General features: G+C 44.2%; 1 protein-coding gene across 1 annotated transcript in view; it reads right to left on the minus strand.

The window, feature by feature from the left end:
• NT5DC2 (5'-nucleotidase domain containing 2) overlaps window positions 1–21,019 on the minus strand; it is a 49,442-nt gene extending 28,423 nt beyond the window's left edge. Inside the window, exons 1-4 of the mRNA XM_018562481.1 lie at window positions 20,825–21,019; window positions 8,750–8,934; window positions 4,376–4,450; window positions 2,216–2,271 (exon numbers count right to left, since the gene is read on the minus strand). Of these exons, the coding sequence (XP_018417983.1) occupies window positions 2,216–2,271; window positions 4,376–4,450; window positions 8,750–8,934; window positions 20,825–21,017 (509 nt within the window). The 5' untranslated portion in view covers window positions 21,018–21,019. The remainder of the gene's footprint in view (window positions 1–2,215; window positions 2,272–4,375; window positions 4,451–8,749; window positions 8,935–20,824) is intronic.
• Between the last annotated feature and the right edge of the window lie 1,115 nt (window positions 21,020–22,134).

Consider the following 22,134-nt stretch of genomic DNA (forward strand, 5'->3'; position numbering starts at 1 on the left):
GTATTTGATCCCCTACCAGCCAACAATAATTCTGGCTGCCACAGACTGGCGATGTGGTACAGATTAGTCCTGTCACTTCAAGAAGGTACTTCTAATGACAACTCGTTATGTATATAGAAGACACCTGTCCACAGAATCTCTTTCTTCCATTCAAACCTCCCCACCATGGGCAAGACCAAAGAGCTGTCAAAAGACATTAGGGACAAGATTGTAGACCTGCACAAGGCTGGAATGGGCTACAAGACTATCAGCAAGAAACTTGGTGAGAAGGAAACAAGGAGTAAGGATGATCATGAGAAAAGTGAGGGATCAGCCCAGAACTACACGGGAGGAGCCTGCGAATGATCTCAAGGCAGTTGGGACCACAGTCACCAAACAAACCATTGGTAACACAATACACCGCCATGGATTGAGATCCTGCAACGACCGCAAGGCCCCCCTCCTCAAGAAGGCACATGTACAGGCCTGTTTGAAGTTTGTCAATGAAGATCTATATGATTCAGAGAAGGATTGGGAGAAAGTGCTGTGGTCAGATGAGACCAAAATTGAGCTCTTTGGTTATAACTCGACTCGCTGTGTTTGGAGGAAGAAAATGCTGACTATGACCCTAAGAACACCATCCCTAAAGTCCAGCACGGAGGTGGAAACATTATGCTTTGGGGCTGTTTCTCTGCTAAAGATACAGGCCGACTTTGCAGCACTGAGGGGCCAACGGACGGGGCCATGTATTGTAAAATCTTGGATGTGAACCTCCTTCCCTCAACAAGAACACTGAAGATGGGTCGTGGATGGGTCTTTCAGCATGACAATGACTCAAAACATACCGCCAAGGCAACAAAGTAATTGCTCAAGAAGAAGCACATTAGCCTCCTCCAGACCTTAATCCTATAGAAAAGTTATGAAGGGAGCTGAAACTTTGAGTTGCCAAGCGACAGCCAAGAAACTTTAAGGATTTAGAGAAGATCTGTAATGAAGAGTGGACCAAAATCCCTCCTGAGATGTGTGCAAACCTGCTAACCAACTATAAGAAACATCTTACCTCTGTGCTTGCCAACAAGTACTAAGTCATGTTTTGCTTGGGGATCAAATACTTATTTTAATCAATTGTACTTTATGGAGTTTGAGCATGCATGGCATAACCAAATCAAGATTCATTTTTCTGATCATGCAAATAAAAAAAAAAAGGATTCAAATAGAAAAAACTGGAAAACTTTGAGAATGGTAATAATTTGGATTAAGCTGGAAAAATTATAAATGCGTGTGGCATAATCCTAAATACTGTGTGACCAAAGAATTCTAACCAAGCCTAAAGGAAAAATAATACTGACATGAAACAGATATTAGTGCTCCTTCACACCGAAGGGTGGTTGAAGTGTGCTAAAGGGTATCAAAAGGTCAAAAACTATTTTTTAAAAAGTTCTCTCTCACTCCTAATAACCATATCGATCTCAAAGTTTGTAAATGTACTTATTGAAAATGCCCATAGGATGTACTTCCTTAATACGCAATTTCACTCAGCCCTGTCGATATGCACTTTCTTGTGTCACAACGCTCACAGAGCCTGCCTTCTGATCTGCGACTCAATGTCTGAACATGTAAGATTATCATTGCTTGCTGGAAGCAATGCATGATGGGCTATGTAGTCTTGCGAAATCGAGATTGAAACACGTCAAGTAGCAGGGAAAGAGACGCAAAGCTGGGAATCCAGGAAGTTGATGAAAGTGATGGGCAGATGGTAGGCAGCACTTACTACATAAAAGGGATTTTTTTCAAGTAAGGTTTGATTGCATTATCAAAAACAACTCCAGTATGTATTCCTATCACAATGCTGATTTTATAACAGGATGGTATATGCCGGGACATTATAACTCCTTTAATATTTGTTTTAGGTGTGTTGTGTTTTTAGTTTCTAGTACAGCTAGAAAAAAACTTCTAGTAGGGAACAATGCTCCCGACAAATGAATGTCAAAACAGTAACAACCATAGCCTGTTATATCTTCATTTTAAATGACTGGAAATGCGGGTTAACACATCCAAATGGAGCCACACAGGGCTTTTCTTTATCCCACCGGTGTGAACAAACTTCATCAAGACACAGCCTCTTCTAACGTAAATGCACTTTGACAGCACTGGAGAACACCTCTGGAGGGAACAAGCCCTTAGTGTGGGACCTGGTACATGTGTTCTACTTCTTACTAGATAAGATTGCAGTTACCTGTATGCTGTGCCCAGCTGGATATAATGGAAAGCATCAATCTTCATCAGTAGATTCTGTCCAGATACAGGATAATAGGAATATAATTCATCTGTTTTATAATAGAACTTATACAATATAACATTATAGAACTTATAACAATATAACAGTCTGGGTATACAGTAAAAGCCATACGTATGTCTGAAGTGCCTGTAGTACAGATGCATATTATACAAGTGAACTTTATTCTAAAATAGTATGTTATATACAAACTGCCTTTGCAGTCCAATCAAGACTTACAATTAAAGGTTAAAGAAGTATTCTGGGCAAAACTTTAGGCACTACAAGGGTTAACTGCTCTTTTTTTGACTAGGTGCTAAAAAAAAGAAAGTTATACTCAGCCGAACTGCCGAGCCGCCTCCCTGCTTCTCCGGTCACGGCAGCAGTAGAAAGATCCTCTGCGTCCTCACGTCTATACACTGTATATAGAAAGTGATTATTTATGGGACCTTAGACCGCTACAGTGGAGGGGGAGAGAGGCTGGAATTACCGGTCAAGAGCCAGACGGCTCGGCAGTTCAGGTGACTATAACTTTTTTTCTTTTCTTTAGCACCTAGACAAAAACGACCAGGTAACTCTTGCAGTGCAGGGGTAGCCCCACTGCAAGGGTTAATAAAAGTTTTGCCAAGAATTCTCCTTTAAGGTAAAAAAAAACAACAAAAAAACCTGTATCATGTCACAGCTGATCTACACTACAGCAGTGTGCATAACTGTCCTCTAAACTCAATTATCGGTATCAACATCCCAGCCATCTCTGTCTCAACACAGGAATGTATCACTGGAAAGACACAAAAGAGATGGGGAGCCTCTCAGAGTATCGGTGGGTCAGAGGTTAACATCACATTAATGGAAGGTGCTCACCTAGGGTGCTCCTAAAGCAATGTTCGCTATAAAAACGCATTGGGTTTTTATCTATTACATTGTAGTTTTGATGGAATTGTTCTGAGCTGGATTGAGTGCTTCCGGTACGTTTATTTGTGCAGAAACACATATTAGAAAAGAGTTGTTTCCGATGCTCATTCACCTGGTCAGCCTTTCCATGTGAGTCTCTTTTCAGTGATATAATTGCTGCACTTAGAAGGTATTGTGCTCCATTCAAACAGCTATATGATGCCAATCCTTGAAGATCTTTTGGGAGAAATGTATCAACCATCTCCCTGTTACCATATGAAAAAATGAATAATGCCTGCTGGCTGTGATACACAATACTGTGTTGTCCCAGCCAATCTAGGATGTGAATACCTTCCATTAATGTGATATTGACTTCTGACCCACTGATACTCTTAGGAGGCGTCTTTTGTGTTTTTCCAGTTTTACATCCCCTTGTGGGATTGATCCAGTGGTTGCCCAGGAATAATGTCTTTATTGTTTTATCGCATATAAAGAAATAATCAAAAATTGACAAAGAGTTAGATAAAATTGTAATGTTTGAACGCATTAACTATCAATATAGAGAGATTGGTGAAGATAACTTTTTTTTACCCTGGTCCAGATGGCTACACTATCGTACACAATTTTTTCATGTTAATATTATTATTTAGACATATGAGGGTCGTATATGTGAGCTCAAGATTTAATTTGACTAATCCAGTTCCAGGTCTCTATGTTTCTTTTTGAATTACATCAGCATTGTAAACATTTATAAGTGCCTAAGTGATTTGACCTGAATTAGTTAGTTCCTGGAGACTGTTTTATCGATATGTGCATATGGCGGATGTGGGGTTTCTTTCCCTTTTTTTGTGTGTGTTTGTGTTGTTATTGGTTTTGGTTGTTTATTATTTGTGTTATATTTATTGTTATATATTTTTCTTTGATATTGTCTGTTTAAAGAAAAACTTAATAAAAATATCAGATTTTAAAAAAAGTAAAAAAAGAAAAAATAAATGACAATAAATTGTTACAAGTAACCATCCAACACAGGGGTAGGCAACCTCAGCACTCCAGCTGTTGTGGAACCACAAGTCCCATGAGCTATAGCCACATGCATGACTCTACATCAAAAGGAAATGTAGAGTAGTATCTTTAATGATCTGATTCCCAGCGTTGGATTCCTATGCTGCCCTTTTGTAGGGGTTTTGTGTAGACTAATTCAATACAAAAGTCATATAGTGTTCTACTTACCTTTTGTATGTCATAGTGAAGTCCCCTGATCGCAAATCCTGGCATATAGTCATACTTCATTATTCCTTCTGGATACTATAAAGCACAATAAAATATCATTATTAATTTAATGCACACAAAAAAATGAAGGTCCTCAAATTTATTAGTGGCCCACCCCCCTGTAAAAACACTACGATACACAATTACCAAAACACATATGAGGAGAAACGTTTAAAAAAACATACTTGGCTTACACCACCCGTTTAGGAGAGGCACAGGCCCTCCGAGAAGATCCAAGTAATGTTGAGGAACGCAAATCTCACGAGGAGACTCTACTGCACTGCAGGCACATCTCTTAGGAATCCCCCAGAAGGCCAGTGACAGCACCCGCTCCAGGGCACCACGGGCACAAGCCAGGGTTTAAGTTAAAGGAGAACTATGAGGCGAGTGAAAATCACTCAGCCTCATAGTTTGAGCCAGCGTGTGACAATTAAACTGTCACACGTTGGCTCAATAGATCGGGAAGTGAGCGAACACATACCGTCGCTCGCTCACTTCTCGATCCTGTCCCTGAAGAGAGTCGTGACTGTCAGTCAAGGCTCCATGCAGGGATTCCCCCCTCCCCGGTCCGATCCTCCAACGCTGACTGGCAGAACGGACGGGGGAGGGCACAGCTGGCTCTGCCTCTGGATAGGCAGAGTCAGCTGTCAATAACGCAGCTGGGTGGATCCAGACAGTAATGTCGGGATCCATCCTGGCTGCGGCTGTCTCAGTATACCGCGGGCTATTACCGAGCTTTGGGTCACGGGAGGACGCTAGTTTGTGTCCTCCCGTGACCCAGGGAAGAACTATGGGGAAAAGCACTGACCCCATAGTTCTCCTTTAAGTATAGGTAGAAAGGTTTTGGTAGATTGGGGGACTTATCATTGAAAGTCACAGTTCCTGTGAATTAATAGGGCAGATCAAACTTACGAACCTCGATGTAAATTATGGCAATGGAAAATCACACAACAAGCTTTCTATTATAGTAACATAAATTGCTATGACTGTTTATATTAAATATTACATTTAAAGTAAAGTAAAAACTAATTTGAAATACAAAAGGTGTGAATTGTCCCACTAGTCAAGAAATGTGCTGTTCTGTTCATCCAGTTTTCAAAACCATATACCCCGCATCATATTTACTTTCCTCTATTGCAGTCAAAACAATACACCTTGGGCTTCATTTATAAAACTTTCAGCCAGTGTATAGCCAGGTAGATGCCGTTCGCATAGCATTAGCGCCACTAGATGGCACTGTTGAGTAAAGGAAATACTCATCAGCGCCATCGTGGGGTGTACTGTGACTGAATAATAAAAGTGTAGTAGGTCATTGATTAGGTTATTGCTGTGATCTCCAATCAGCAAACATAACTTGTTAAACTTGCAGTGCTGTGCAATGTAGTAAAGTCTGATTAGTTTACAGTGCTGCCCCTTTGTCCCCCAGTCTGAATTCTTCTTCTTGGGAGATTACAGGAAGTTAGCGCAAAGACCAATTAGGGTACTATTTTAACCAGCTGACGTCCGCCCACCGTCATTACACGTTCGGACGGATGTCAGCTCCCGGCGGGATCATGTAAATACATGTAATTTTCTTTTCTGCGGGCGCAATCCTGCTGGGAGTTACATACAAGCGTTTAGCTGGCTCTACAGCCGGCTGCTCACTTGTATGACACTAAAAAATGTGTCCACCCCCCTCCCTGCCGCCCCGCTGCTCCCCTCCTCCCCCGCCGCTGCCGGTTATTCACTGTCCCCCACTGTGGGCTCGGGACCATCTAAGCGGCTGCCTATACAGAGAAATGATGAGGGATCAGCATTCTCCCACTGCTGATCTCTCTTCCTCTCTCTGTAAAGACAGAAGTGATGAGTATTACATCACTTCCGCCTTTAGCTGTCATTTCCCTGGCTGCTATAGCCATAGAAGAAAGTGGTGAAGTGGATCTCTGCTTCATCAGCTTCTTTGGGGTCCCAATGTGACATTAGGGGTCTTAGACCCCTGATGTCTCCATAAAGAGGAACTGTCACTGTATATTTGCTATAACATAGGAGGCTTATTAGTTAGCTCCCTATGTGATGGCAATAAAGTTAAGTGTAAATAAAATTAAAGACTCCTATTGAAAAAAAATATAAAAACACAAATCACTGATAACACTAAACTTGTGAGCAGTAAAAGATTTTAAAGCGTCACTTATGGGCAATTTTAGGCATGGTAGTTTTTTTGCGACTTCGCGGGTGTACGAAATTTTAAAACTTGACATGTTTGGTGTTTACCCAATGTGACCCCATCTTTTATGTTTTACCAAAAAATTGGGCTGATAATAAATGTTTCATAACATAACATGGGGAAAACGTTTTTTTCTTTTTCTGAATTTTTTTTCATTATTTAGTAAAAAATAAAACCCCAGTGGTTATTAAATACCACCAAAAGAAAGCTCCATCTGTCCCCAAAAAATGGTATAAAATAATTTCAGTACAGAGTTGCATGACGGAATAAATGTCAGTCAAACTACCGCAGCGCTGAATACTGAAAAACGACCTGGACAGGAAGGGGGTTTAACTTTAATTTAAATTCAAATGTTTTAAATTAATTGATTTGATGGAACTATTTTTTTATTTGCACATTTATATACTAACACTAGTTTAAACTCATTCCTTTCACATGTAATGCTGTATAAATAAGGACTTTATTTTTCACCCATTCATTTTTTTAAATTTAACTCCTCTAGTAATATGAAGCCTTTGCAGTTGCAATAATAATTTCTCAGATGATCCACAATAGAATAGCTGATGACAATGGAATCATGTCGGATATTTGAGAGGAGACAACTAATAGTGACTGTAACAATCTATCTGTGGCTATGATTGGGTCACAGATTATGCATGGTTAGAGACTGTAAAGGTGGCCATACACTTTACAACCATCGCAAGACTTGTCTCCCGAGCATCATTCAAACCAGCCGAAAATCGTAAGGTTTTCTAGCATGCTCCTTAGACAAAAGACGTGCGACCGTACAGTAGAAATGGTCGCACGTCTTCATTCACACTGCACGATTCTCGTACGAGAATCGTGCAGTGTATGGGCACCTTAAGAGACCCTGAGTTGCTGGAATTGCTCTCAATTGCCATCTATGGACAGCTCCTAGCACTACAACACTGCCTCTATGTAGCCTGCACTTGTGATTCTCATTAATCAAGTTTCTTCATCCATTGCCTGATCAAGAGGTTCTGTCAGTTTGTGACGCAATCTCGACACTGACTTGCACTTTGAATCCTGCTTTCTGTCTCCCACCTGACTTGACCTTTCACATGTCTGACGATGTTCCTGTCTTGTAATGTGGTACTGTGTTTAGATATCTGCTAGTCAGCTGTCACCACTGAATCCTCTGCAAGCTGAGCCTTGGAAGTTAGCACTGCAACACTAGGGGCTCTGGGGAATTCCCTGACATCCAGGGTTCAGATTCAAAGCAATCTTTAGTGAAAAAGTGGGTCCATTAACCATGAGAGTGCTATCTACCACACCCAAAAACTGTTGCCTAGGAGCCAGGCAACCTAAGGGACACCATGCAAAGTAAATGTCCAAGAACATAGGTATACTAAGGGCTAGTTCACACCATCAGCAGTGCGTTCCGGTCTTATTCGGGACCGGAACGCACTGCCCGCATTGCGGCCGGCTCCATATTTTGCTGGGCAGGAGGGGGCGTGGCGGGCCATTCAAGTGAATGGCACCATAGCCACGCCCTGCGGCCGCAATGCGATCGCCCGCACGGCAAGGCACGTTGTGCCTGCAGTGCGTTCAAAATAGCAGCATTTTGAATGCATCGCACGGAGCGCACTGCAGGCACAATGTGCCTTGCGGTTGCCGTGCCGGCGATCGCATTGTGGCCGAGGGGCGTGGCTACGGTGCCATTCACTTGAATGGCCCGCCACGCCCCCTCCTGCCCAGCCAAATAGGGAACCCGCCGCAATGCGAGCAGTGCGTTCCGGTCTGGAACGCACTGCTGATGGTGTGAATTAGCCCTTATAGTTTCTTTGTGTATGAACTCCAATCAGAGAACAGTCACATATTAGGAAACAACGTGCCTGCTAAATTATAGCTTGGCAGCCCAAACGGCATCACTGTATCCTACGAGAGCACAGCAGAAGCACCTAATGTCAGTTTAATCTTTGGGGAACAATAAGCTGTTGGCTAAGAAATTCCATACATCATTTTTTAAACAAGGTCTATTCAACGTTGGTGTCTTCTTTCTATTATCTTAGGTCACGCTGATATCACATTTATTGCTAGATCCTGCCAAAATGGGCAAGGTAATGCAACAATCGTTTTGCGAGTATTCATGATGTTCTAGCTGCCATCACCTTGTAATGCTTGATGAGGATGTCCTTGGCGGTGTTAAATATCATTTTATGTAATTCATTGGAATACTCAGCCAGAGTGTAATCATAGTCAAAGCCATAGATCTCAATGTCTGCCAGACTGATTTCATTGTTTGCACATATCGTTGCCGGGTTCAAGAGATTGCATACACCCGGGGGAAGAAGATCTGAAAGAGAACAAACACAAAGTATTTTTATACTACAGAAATCTTATGTGTTAAAATATACTGAAATGACTACTGTACAGAGCTGTATATAGTTGATATATACGAGCTTATTCAACAAAGCAGTGCGCACATTAGCAATGATGTAAAGAGTACAATATGTCATAGAAGCAACATGTAGAATCAGTGAAAGACAATTTGGTTGGTTGTTATTAGTCATTTCAACTAACAATGTAATTTGCCTGGTTCACTGGGAAATAGAGACAATTACTATATCATCTAGCAATAGAGCCTGGGTAGCTGAAATGCTACTGCCTTAGTTTGTCTCTCTTGGCCTAATGAAGAAAGTAAACCCTCATTTAATGAGAATTGTCTATTGTGTGAGGATGGTCCTCCCAACTGGTCAAATACAAACAAAATGTAAGCTATACTTCATCTCTGTAGCTATAGATATTGTGGAGAAAATTAATCTTTAAAGCAGTGGTTCTTAATCTATGTACCCTCAGGACCCACCTTTGATCTTGGTCATTAAGTCGCGACCCAAGTCACACTGCAATGGAACGCACTTTAGGGTACTGCGCATTCCTGTGTGAGCGTAGGAACTGTGTGTGGTAAGTGAGTTTGGGGTACCATTCAAATCATTGGCAGCGAAACACACCTCCCAAACCAGATTGCACAGTAGGTTCAATTGCATGGTATAGAGCGTTAATCGCACGGGACTGTGATTAACGCACTATACACGGTTCCTTAAAAACACTCACTTACATACACAACCACAGACACAATCTCACACACACATACACACACTCCAAATTGTTTTTCCTTTTTTTAAGGTCCACCCAGTCTCCCTACCTAACGAGAACTGGAGTGGATCCTCAGCCTGGGGTCCAGGGTGGGCTGCTCTGCTGTGATGGAGCTCCATCCATATGTGCATTGCTGGTACAGCTCCCTTTCATGCCCTGTTGCCGGGAGCCAGAATGTGATGTCACTCCAATCCAGGCACCTCTACAGGGCACGTGAGGGAGCTGTAAGCAATGCACATATGGATAGAGCTCCCTCGCGGGCATAGCCCCATCCTATCCCACCTTAAGCTGACACTCGGTGCCGGGCAGCATATTTTGAATGGCTGCTCAGCACGAGAACTGACAGTGCTGCTCTACAGTGGCGACCCACTGATCAAGGGGTCACGACCCACTTTTGGGTCATGCTTTAGCATTGACGTCAATGTCAATGCTAAAGCCTGATGTAGGCACCCTGTGTGGTCCCGAAAGCGCTTGTTCTTCATATGACAAAAAACATCAATAAATGAAGCTTTTGCTATCCTAAAAGGATTGGTGTGCTGGTGACATTTCTAAAATTCTGCTGACATTTGCGGCGCCATCCGCAGTCACTGCGAGCACCCCCCCACTACAAGGGACATATCGGTAAGGAGTGCGACAAGGATAGTACTTATTACTTATCAACTTTTGGGTCATGACCCACTTGAGAACCAAGCCTTTAAAGTATTAAACTCTGCAAAGCATCTATTTAGATTTTTGATCAAGCACTTACGGTCACCAAGATTCCAAACAGCTCGTTCCAACTGTCGAAGCTCGGCTCACCTGAGCTTTCTGTCCAGTAAAATATCACAAGGCTCAAGGAATCCATCTAGGGGCTTGGAGAAGGCAAAAAGGAAGAATGGGGAGCATGGAGCAGGGAGTGGCTTGCCTTGATGGGCCTGTGTGTTAATGGAGACACACTCAGCTTACTAGCACACACAAGGATGTCTCCATAGGACCCTGCAAGGGAAAGAAACCACCCTAAAACAGGATATCAGGTCCAGTGCTCCACGGACCAACTGATTCTGCAGGAAACTAAAACTGGTAAACGTGGAAGAACAGCATCCACTGCAAGTGAGTTAATCAGCATTTGAAGTAGCCTAAAAACATTTTGACTTTAATGTCACTTTAGACGTCTTAACAGAGGCAATGAAATCTTAGCTCTTTCCCTATTACTTTTTATGGCAGCAAAATCTCAGCAGCCTTCCAGCCCTCTAATGTAAACACACAGAAAATGTTTCTAAGCTGTTAGAAACAGACTGAATCCCAACTTTAGTGCCTTTGTTGTGATCTTTGAGGATATTGGTGAATGAACAACTTCAAAGTAAAAGCAGCTAGGGAGGTTTATTTGAAATATTTTATTTTATGGTTTATTTTAAATCTCTTTTACGGCTTGTTAAGAATTTGTAAATGCTTTACTGTCCATAGTCTGGGCACAGGTGCACTTTAACAAACACTTCTCTCTTTCTTTAGTGTTATCCAATGTAAAGTTCTATTTCTATAAATCTATATGCAGAGGTGTCCCGAGGTAGGGTTACACCCTGCTGTGGCGTTATGGCACACGCGCCTGATGATGTCACATGCTGTTACCTGTCGGCGGCCATCTTGGAGATGTGGGGACATTTGCCTGGCAGTATAAGATATGCCAGCAATTGTCGGGCTCTCGGTCCATGTCCGAGTGCCCGGCTTGTCAGTCATTTTGGTGTCACGCCCTCCGATGGCGTCACCCCCTCCAATGGTGTCACCCGGGGGCGGCCCGCATTCCCCGCACCCTCTTGTGATGGCACTGTCTTTATTGCAATATAAGAGTAGCACTCTTTGTCTAATGATTGACTTCCAAGAAATCTCATGTTTTGCACCGCAAAATGAAAAACTCTCTCTACTGAATGCTGAAAGATGATGTGATATAACTCTGACAACAGTTAGTGGCTCAAAGGCCAGGCCTCAGGGCCTTAGGCTTTCTGCCAACTTAGTTTTCAGAAAAAGAAATCGGTGTAATTAGAATATCTTGCACCAACAGCATCGCCGGAATTCCAAAGTAAGGGGAAAAAAAACATTTTGAACATTTTCATGCTCCCAACTTAGTAGGAACAGTTTGGGGATGGCCCCTTCCTGTTCCAACCTGACTGCGCACCAGTGCACAACGCAAGGTCCATAAAGACATGGATGAGCGAGTTTGGGGTGGAGGAACTTGACTGGCCTGCACAGAGTCCTGACCTCAACCTGATGGAACACCTTTGGGATGAATTAGACCAGAGACTGCGAGCCCGGCCTTCTCCTCCAACATTAGTACCTGACCTCACAAATGCGCTTCTGGAAGAATGGTCAAACATTCCAATAGACACACTCCTAAACCTTGTGGAAGCCTTCCCAGAAGAGTTGAAGCTGTTATAGCTGCAGATGGTGGGACAACTCAATATTGAACCCTACGGACTAAGACTGGGATGCCATTAAAGTTCATGAGCGTGTGAAGGCAGGTGCCCCAATACTTTTGGGAATATAATATTATATATTATATAGATATATATGTATATCTATATAAGGCAAACCCCTATATATGGTGTGTACCCACAGAATTATATTATTTACTCACACCTCTTTAAATACTGTTTTAGTTTTAGCAGTTGTTCATCTTGTAAAAGTGAACAGATTTTGCTACTAGTGTTATGCAAAAATATAGGTATATTTCATTTTAAAACAGAAGTCCAGTCAAAATGGTTTTTATTTTGTTTTACATAGAGTGGAGAAGGGCTGGAACCTGTCAGGTATTATTGCTGACTGTGTAGATTTCCTACTACTTCCTGTTCTGGTGACACAACATGAAGTAAGGAAAACTGCAACAAAAATCATCCTCATTCTACTAATAAAAGTGATCCGTTGGAGAGATTCTGCTCACTTCCTGTTCTGCTGTACAATGGAAAGTGGAGGAACAGAAACAACAATGAAAACTTTGCACATGTTTAACCCTTTTCCTGTCTATCCAATATTAAAAAAGACAAACGTTTTGACTGGGTTTGTATATTAAGAATCCTCTACACTAAATGTCTTATCTATAGAGGAAATACATTATTCACATGTTTATATATACAAAGAATTATCAGGAAGAGACATTCTGTTCAGTCTATATTAGAATTATTATGTGGCCAGTAATTGAAGCCGACATATTTCTCCGTACAGCTTTCCAGAAGCTTCTGTGTTTAGATGTAATAAACGCCTGCCCTTGTCATGTAAAGACTGCCGAGCAGCATAGCGATTGGCATGTTTTCTCTGCTCTCGGCACATAATGTGAATGAACCGTCTAGGGATCAATTACACCGTGTCAAAAATAACTGAGGTATCCTGCAGGAACATTCATGATGGCAAGAGACAGAGTAATACACAGACTCTTCAAAGGCATGCTCACACATTCATGCCACAATGGATGGGCCTTGTGCAATCTTTCATCTCCTTCCTCTCTGTAATTGAATGAAGAACTACACAAACTGAGACCACATTTCAGATTTGATGGATCTGCTTCTAGTTTTTGGCCACAAACAGTGTTGTTAGAGCAGGGGCGTAACTAGAATTCAAAGGGCCCCATAGCAACATTTTGTATGGGGCCCCGTGATTGCTAGTTATGCCACTTGCAGAGCCCACCTGATATACCAAACAGCCCACCTGAGAGTGACCCTGCAGAGCCCACCATAGACGCTCTATAGTGGGCTCTGCAGAGTCTCAGATGGGCTGCACACCTCTTACCTGTCTGTCTCCGTGGTCTCGCCGGGCCCCGCCTCCTCTTCTATCGACGGGCCCTGCCTGCTCTTAGGTCGCTGGCCAGTGATGTAAGAGGAGGCGCGGTTGCTCTTAGGCGGGCCCCGCCTCCTCCTTCACTGCAAACGCTGGCCTCTTTTACCGCAGCTACTGGCTTTCACAGACACAGCTCCGCAGCGGCTGTGAGGGGAAATCAGTGATCTGCGACAGCCAGCACCCTTACATGCCACAGCGACCCAGGCGGCCCACACGGCATCAGAGGGATGCCCTGGCCAGGCTCCCCTGTGCCCGGGCCCATAGCGGACGCCTGGGTCGCTATGGCGATTGTTACGCCACTGTGTTATAGATCTTTTAAGTTAATTCGTGAAATCTTCCTCTGTTCTAATTTTAGGTTACAAATACTTTTTCCCCAGAGGCTGATTCAATGCAATTTAGTCATCTTATTTCAAGATGGAGAACCCTTTCATGGTCTATAATTTATCAAACATGTCTGAAGTCTATTGTCACACTGGGGGTTATTCACGGAGGAGCCAAAGGATCCATCCGTAGCTTCGGCTGATCCTTCGGCTCACTTAAGTTGAACCGAAGGGCTGCTGTTCGGGCTATTCACAATAGCATGTACAGCAGCCGAACCGAGCCGAAGGCATGTGTTTCGGCTCAGCTGAGCCATAGTGACGCCTGAAGTGGGGCGAACTGCCAGCAGAAGGCCAGCCGTTAGCCCCACAAATGACAGCTGGGTGGAGCCAGCTGTGATATCACGGCTGGCTCCACCCAGCTGTAATGACAGATCAGCGTCCCCAAGTGACCTGGGGGCACTGATCTGTCATTAAACAATAACAACTGGGAGGAGGCGGCCGTGACATCACAGCCGGCTTCACCCAGTTGTTATTTATCCGCCAGGACCTGCTAGAAGACTCTCTTGCAGGTGCCGGCCAATAGCAAACAGTTGAGCGGAGCTAGCTGTCACTTCTAGCTCCGTCCAATTGTTTTTTCTTTTTTGTTAAATCTTTCTTTTTTAATTTAACTATTTCTTTACATTTTAAAAATATTTTGTAACCTTTTTTTTTTTATTCTGCTCAGTACCATAGAGGTACCAAGCAGAATAGCCCAGCCGAATGCAGCTCGGCGGCATTCAGCTATTCACTCACTGCCACTCGGCCCCTATGTGAATAGGGGGCGAACAGCAGCAAGTGAGCTGCCGGAGATTCAGCTCAGCCGATCCAGATGTTGGATCGACTGAGTCGAAGTCCTTCTGCACTGAAATCAGCCGTACTGAGCCGGAGTGAATAGCCAACGTAGTTCAGCTCAGCTATTCACTCGGCTGCCTTTGCCAGCTTTGTGAATAACCCCCTATGTTGCCTGATGAAGGGGCTATTAACCATTCTGAAACATTGCTGTTGACGAGTGATACCATGTATTCTTGGCGCTTGAATAAAAGGCATGCTGAGACATTCGACCTTGGTGTGCAGATGACTACTTATGCATTTGGATTCACGAGGTGCCATCCGCAGGTCATTCCAGCACCGATTTAAACATATTGCGATTCCGGTCTGGAGTGCAATGGAAAGTATGCCATTATAAAGTTTAAAGCTGGGGCAACCTTGGCAATCTAGCTGTTGTGGAACTACAAGTCCCAAGACGCACTGTAAGACTATGACAGCCACAGGCATGACTCCCAGAAGTAGACGCATTATGGGATTTGTAGTTTCACTACAGCTGGGGTGCCAAGGTTGCCTACCCCTGGTTTACAGGTCTATAATGTTTAAAGCTAGATGATAACAGTCACCCAATAACAAGAAAATACAAACGTACACAAAATGTGCCCTTGGCTAGGAACGATCTTCTGATGCCTGTCTACATGGCTAGGATATGTCTGAATATCAATCTTTCTCTTCAGCAGAGACCACGTAACCAATGCCATGGCAGAGATTACAGGAGCAGCCATTAAAGGGATTGCAAACTTACAGCTGCTTCTGGACACGGGTAAGCTACTAGCTGTAGATACTTGTATGCATCGCGCTACAGATCACCTCTGCAAATACTGTGTTAGCCATAATCATAACCAAACAAAAGAAATAAAAAATATATAAAACTAGCTGGTGACTATTTCCAGGAATCTTCCAGGTCAACACCTGAGAGAAGGGATCCACCCACCGGTAGCTCCTTTTCCAATAGTCTTCCAGGACAGCCTCTGAGATATATATGCTCCTCCCACCGGACAGGAAACGCATCACCAAATTCAAATAAAAGACCGCCTCATGCGGTCCTCTTCAGTTATTATAAGAAACGATGGCGGATCAATAAGGTTAAACCCAGCCATTTCTCAAAATAACCTTTCAAAGACCTCTGTCCAAAGAGGTATGTAACGCTCTATAGAACTATTGACTTACTTCCTGTTGGTATTATTCAAAGTGATATTAAAGGCAAAAGGTTTTTAAACTTCTTGGAATGCTGATGAAATCACTTACAATGGATGCTGCTTCTTGATGTTTAAAAGTTTTAGTTTCCTGTAGAATCCGCTAGTCCACTGAGCACTGGTTCTAATATCGTGTTTTAGGTTGTCTCCTTTCACTTGCAGAGTCTTATGGAGCCACCCTTGTATGTTCTAGTCTCCACAGACACATCAAGGCAAGTGATCCCTGCTCCCCGCTTCTCCGTCCTCCCTTCCCAAGCTAGTAGGTGGACAGTTGCTTAAGCGTGCTCTGTCCCTGGTGATCTTGTACTGGACAGGAAGTTCAGGGAAACTGAATTTTCACTCAACCTCATAGTTTGAGCCGATGTGTGACAATGAAACTGTCACACGTCGGCTGTATAGATTGGGAAGTGAGCAAAAACATACCGTCGCTCGCTCACTTCTCGATCCTGTCCCTGCAGAGAGCCATGACTGTCACTCACAGCTCCCTGCAGGGATTCCCCCTCCCCTGTCCGATCCTACAGCGCTGACTGCCGGAACGGACGGGGGAGGGGGTGGGTACAGCTGGCTCGGCCTCTAGATAGGTAGAGCCAGCTGTCACTCACGCAGCTGGGTGGATCTTGACAGTAATGTCGGGATCCGCCCCTGCTGCGGCGGTCTCATTATACCGCGAACTGTAGCTCGTGATACACTGAGCTTTGGGTCACGGGAGGACGCTAGTTTGTGTCCTCCCGTGACCCCTAGGAGAACTATGGGGAAAAACACTGACCCCATAGTTCTCCTTTAATATTACTTAGGAATATAGTCACACTGATATCATTCTGATTACTTCCCCAATTTAATTGACATTGTTGTTTTCATATTTCTCAAAAACAATAAATATTTTGTAGCCTAGATAAAATATTTCCCATTCATGGTAAAATTGCTAGCATACATAAGACAGACAGACAGATCAGACACACAGATCAGACAGACAGATAGATCAGATATATACAGACAGACAGACAGATCAGATCAGACAGACAGATCAGACACAGACAGACAGATCAGACAGACACAGACACACAGATCAGACAGACACAGACACACAGATATATACAGACAGACAGATCAGATATATACAGACAGACAGATCAGACAGACAGATCAGACACAGACAGACAGATCAGACACAGACAGACAGACAGATCAGACAGACACAGACAGATAGATACAGACCGACACAGACAGATAGACAGATCAGACAGATAGATAGAGACAGACATGAAGCTGGTATTTCCTTTTTGGCACATAGGCTCCAGTGGTACAATTCAGTATCTAGGAGGATTTTTACTCACTTCCTGACCCTGTAATGCCTGTATAAAAAAATGGGGTGTGGTTGTCAACAGGACAGCAATAAAAACATTGTCAGGAGTTCTAACCCTACCCACGCCACTACAAATGTGTTTTTGTCTGCAGAGTACACATATAACAGCCAAAACCTCAGAAAAGCTTGAGCCCTTAGGCCCCCATGCACATATGGAAAGTATAAACAACTTTTTTCTTTTTTCTAACTTTATGTAAATTGTACAATGTGTACACTTCATTCAGGTCTCAAAACAGCAATGCACTGCGCAAACCTGCGGTGGCATCCAGTGCGCTGTGGTAAAATGCAGCATATTTGTATTTTTCCTCAGCGCGCCACAACGCCCATCACAACCACGTTGTGGTATAAAAAAGGCATATAGAAAACAATAATGTGTCTGCAGATCTGCGCTTCTGGATGAGAACCCTTGCGTGGGTAAAGGTGGCCATACACTGTACAACCATCGCAAACCTTAGTCTTGCGATGGTTGTAAAGTGATTTTAAAAACGTACGATCTGCCCATCTTGGACAGGCAGATCGTACTCTCGATCATCGCAAGCCCGCCCCCCTGAGGGGCGGGCTTCCGATGACCGCAATGCTGAACGGGCAGTGTGCACACCGGCCCGTTCGGCATTTGTCTCCCGAGCACCGTTCAAACTAGCCGAAAATCGTACGATTTTCGGCTGGTTTTCTAGCGTGCTCCTTAGACAAAAGACGTGCGACCGTACAGTAGAAACGGTCGCACGTCTTCGTTCACACTGCTCGATTCTCGTACGATCGCGGGATTTCCCGCGATTCTCGTACGAGAATCGAGCAGTGTATGGGCACCTTAACAGAACTGCCACAATCAAGACAAATGAGTCCAAAATGTGGGAGTTAATTATGCGGCGCTAAGTAACCCTTTGTGCACTAATATATTAGTGATTAATAAATAATGTTCAAAAAGAATTAGTTAATTAGTAAAACAGTAATAAATAATTAATAAACAATGTGCAAATCAATGCAAAAAAAGTGCAGGGAATAATGTATCACATTCACAGATGCACTATAAACATATGATTATATTATTGTGACTTCATAAATACACCAGTGAGATAGGTATATATCCCATCCATATAAGTACACTTAAAGGAGAACTATGAGGTGAGTGCTTTTCACTCACCTCATAGTTCTAGCCGACCTGTGACAATGAGACTGTCACAGGTCGGCTCAGTAGATTGGGAGGTGAGCGAACACATACCGGGTTGGCTCGCTTCTCGATCCTGTCACGGCTCTTTGCCGTGACAGGGGGAGGGGCTGGATTCCCCTCTCCCCGCTCCGATCTGCCAGCGCTGACTGGCGGAACGGACGGGGGAGGGGGCGGGTACAGCTGGCTCTGCCTCTAGATAGGCAGAGCCAGCTGTCACTCACGCAGCTGGGCGGATCCCGTCATCTACGTCGGGATCCGCTCCGGCTGCGCCGTCTCAGTATACCGCGAGCTGTAGCTCGCAGTATACTGAGCTTAGGGTAACGGGAGGACGCTAGTTTGTATCCTCCCGTTACCCTAAGGAGAAGTATGGGGAAAAATACTGACCCCATAGTTCTCCTTTAAACAGTGATATTTTAAAATTCATAAATGTATTAATGATCGATCATCTGATTCAAAACGTGCTCAGTGCCAGTGTTTATTTAATCCTCCTTGTGCCACACACGAAACCCCCCGGGCAATGCGCACCCACCGCACAATGGTTTTCTATATGCTCTAGCGTTGACCTTAGTTGATATGGTGCGGTAAAACCCAGGTCGCTGTTCTATGTGTGAACAAGCCCTTAACAGTCCTGGGATGCAGAAGATACTGGCTTGTGTAAATGTATATAGACTGAATGCATCTAGACCAGGTGTGGGTCCAGCTGTTGTGGAACTACAAGTCCCATGAGACATTGCAAGGTTGACAGTTACAGGCATGATTGCAAGAGGCAGAGGCAAGTTGGGATTTGTAGTTATAGCACAGCTGGAGGGCCAGAGTTGCCCACCCTAATCTAGACGTTGCTATACGTCTAGGTAGGAGTGGGAAAACTCCGGCCCCCAGCTGTGGTAAAACCACAAATCCCAACTTGACTCTGCCTCTTGCACTTCAAATACACCTGGACACAGGTACTTAAATTGCCATGTGCATGAAGCTTTAAAACAGAACTACACCAGTGGTTCTCAACCGATGTAACCTCAGGACCCACATTTGTCCATGGTCATTAAGTTGCGACCCAAAAATAATTTTGCGGTGATACCTAACATATGTGGCGCAATCGTCGTTTACATACACATGCATGCCCTACGCCGGGTTGGTTTTATTTTTTTTATCACTTTTAAAACAAAATGTTCTACTTAACTTTATTGCTATCGCACAGGAGCTAGCAAGCTCCTATGTGATAGAGTATGGAGTTGACAGGTTCTCTTTATGGAGACATCTGAGGTCTATTAGACTCCTGATGTCTCCCCTGCACTCCCACACAGGTAATCGAGCACAGCATTGTACTCAATTACCTGTACTTGTTACCACAGCATTGTACTCAATTACCTGTACTTGTTACCACAGCATTGAACACAATTACCCGTGTAACCCAGCTTGTGACAGCTGAGGCAGCATGCACTGTGAGCACAGCTCTCTTGACCCACTGATCGCACAGAGCAGATCGGGGACAGATGTTCCCTGGTCTGCTCCTGCTTTCCATCCTAAATTAATTTGCCATGGTCCTGGTTCCCTCAGAAGAGCGGGGGACCCTGAAAACCATGGCAGGTGGTGATGTGGGGGACCACACAAGCAGGCTGCTACAAGTGATCTGGGCTCACTTGTAGAAAGTGAGCAGCGGAGTCTCTGCTAATGCATCCTGGCATTACTCACAGCCATGGGACTACAGTGCTCCTCAGTCCAGGAAGAAGGACTGCCCACCAGACCTCTCTCAGCCTCCACGGTCAGGCTATACTCCCTATTTGGCATCAATCCGCCGTGCTGTGGTGAATTGATATCGACTGCACTGTGGAGGACTTTAACTTAATTGTTGGGCGCTGCGGCTCCTGATATTATTCAGCGGGCCGATGATGATATAGTCCCCTCTTTCCTCATGCCCTATCACTTCAGGAGGGGGTCCGGAAGCCCCTGGAAAAGAAGGGACTGTTTCACAATACATAATCCTGTAGAATTCCAGAATGGGAAAGGCTGGACCAGGGATAGCACTCCAGCTACTCTTGGGACAAGAAGCCAAAGACATCAAATAAATCCTGACAGGGGATCAAACCTAATCTGGAAGTACAACAGTAAGTTTGTCTGGAGTTTTGATACCATTTTATATGGCAGCACAATAGGGAATGAACTAGAAATCTCTCATTAGTGAATCCCAACAGGATGTAGCAAAAATATCCTGGCACATGTCATCCAGTATGATGAGTCTGATGACAGTGTGAGATCTGTCACCACACACACATCTGTTCTTGTGTATCTGCAGATCTGATCGCCCCCTGCTCCTGTGTGCACCCCTCTATATAATAATGCCATACCCCCCCAAGCACTGCACCCCCGATAGCCCCATTTACCATACACCAGCTTTCTCATCTCATGGTACCGACTCCATAACTGGGCTTTGCTGTCAGCTTTCTTCGGAGGGCTGTGCTCTGCCGAGTGCCCGCCGCCTTCCGTGCCCGGGTGCTGCTGGTGAGGAGGGGTACTCAGCCTGGCACATAGGACCCGGTTGTAGCCCGCACACCCCGCTCTCCATAGCGCAGACATGCCGCTGCTGCTACTGCGTAGATTAGCGTAGAAGGCGAGCAGTGAGTGCGCCCCGTGTGGTGTGCGAGTGAACTGCAGCGGCTGGCACGTCACTACCATGAAAGCAGAAGAGGAAACGCATGTGTCCCGTGTACTAATAGATTGCTGGGCAACTCCACTGGTAGAGGGGGCAGCGAGCACTGCCAATGACGTCATCTGCCACACATCATGGAAGGAAATGCTACAGAAAACAACAGTCACAGGCAGCAGACATGGAACAGGAGATCAGAGTCATAGACCACAACAAGAGATGGTTTGAGACTACAGACAAGCATGCTACAAGAGATGGTTAGAGACTTCAGACGTGATAAGGGACAGTTATAGACTTCAGACATGCTACAATGGATGGTTAGAGACTACAGGCGTGACAAGAGATGGTTATAGACTGCAAACATGCTACTATGGATGGTTACAGATTACAGGCATGCTACAAGAGACGGTCCGATACTACAGACGTGGCAAGAGATGGCTAAAGACTGCAGACATGCTACAGTGGATGGTTACAGACTACAGGCATGCTACAATGGATGGTTGCAGGCATGCTACAAGAGATGGCTAGAGAATACACACAGGCAAGCTACAAGTGATTGTCCGAAACTACAGGTGTGAAATTAAATGGTTATTGACTGCAGACATGCTGCAGGAGATCGTCAGAAACTACAGGAATTTTACAAGAGATCATTAGAGACTGCAAATATGTAACATTAGATGGTTAGAGACTATAGGTATGCCACCAGAGATGGTTAAGACTACAAGCATGCTACAAGGGAAGGTTAGAGACTATAGACATGCAACAAGAGATTGTTAGAGACTACAGACATGCTGCAGGAGATGTGTAGAAACATGCTCTAATTCTTGGAGACTGGGGACATGCTTGAAGAGCCTGGAGATACATTATATGAGATTTCTAGAGATCACTTCCCTCCACATTTGTGCTCCCTACAGCGTCCTGTACAATATGTGATGAATTTCTCCACAAAATCCATTATAACCGAGGAATAGAAACCTGAAGAAACAGCACAGATGAGAGACAGGATGTGTGACAGGAATCAAACAAATCATTGCATTACTACATGTC

This window comes from Nanorana parkeri, unplaced genomic scaffold, assembly GCF_000935625.1.
Source record: "Nanorana parkeri isolate BGI_ZX_2015 unplaced genomic scaffold, ASM93562v1 scaffold579, whole genome shotgun sequence".
NCBI classification, from domain to species: domain Eukaryota; kingdom Metazoa; phylum Chordata; class Amphibia; order Anura; family Dicroglossidae; genus Nanorana; species Nanorana parkeri.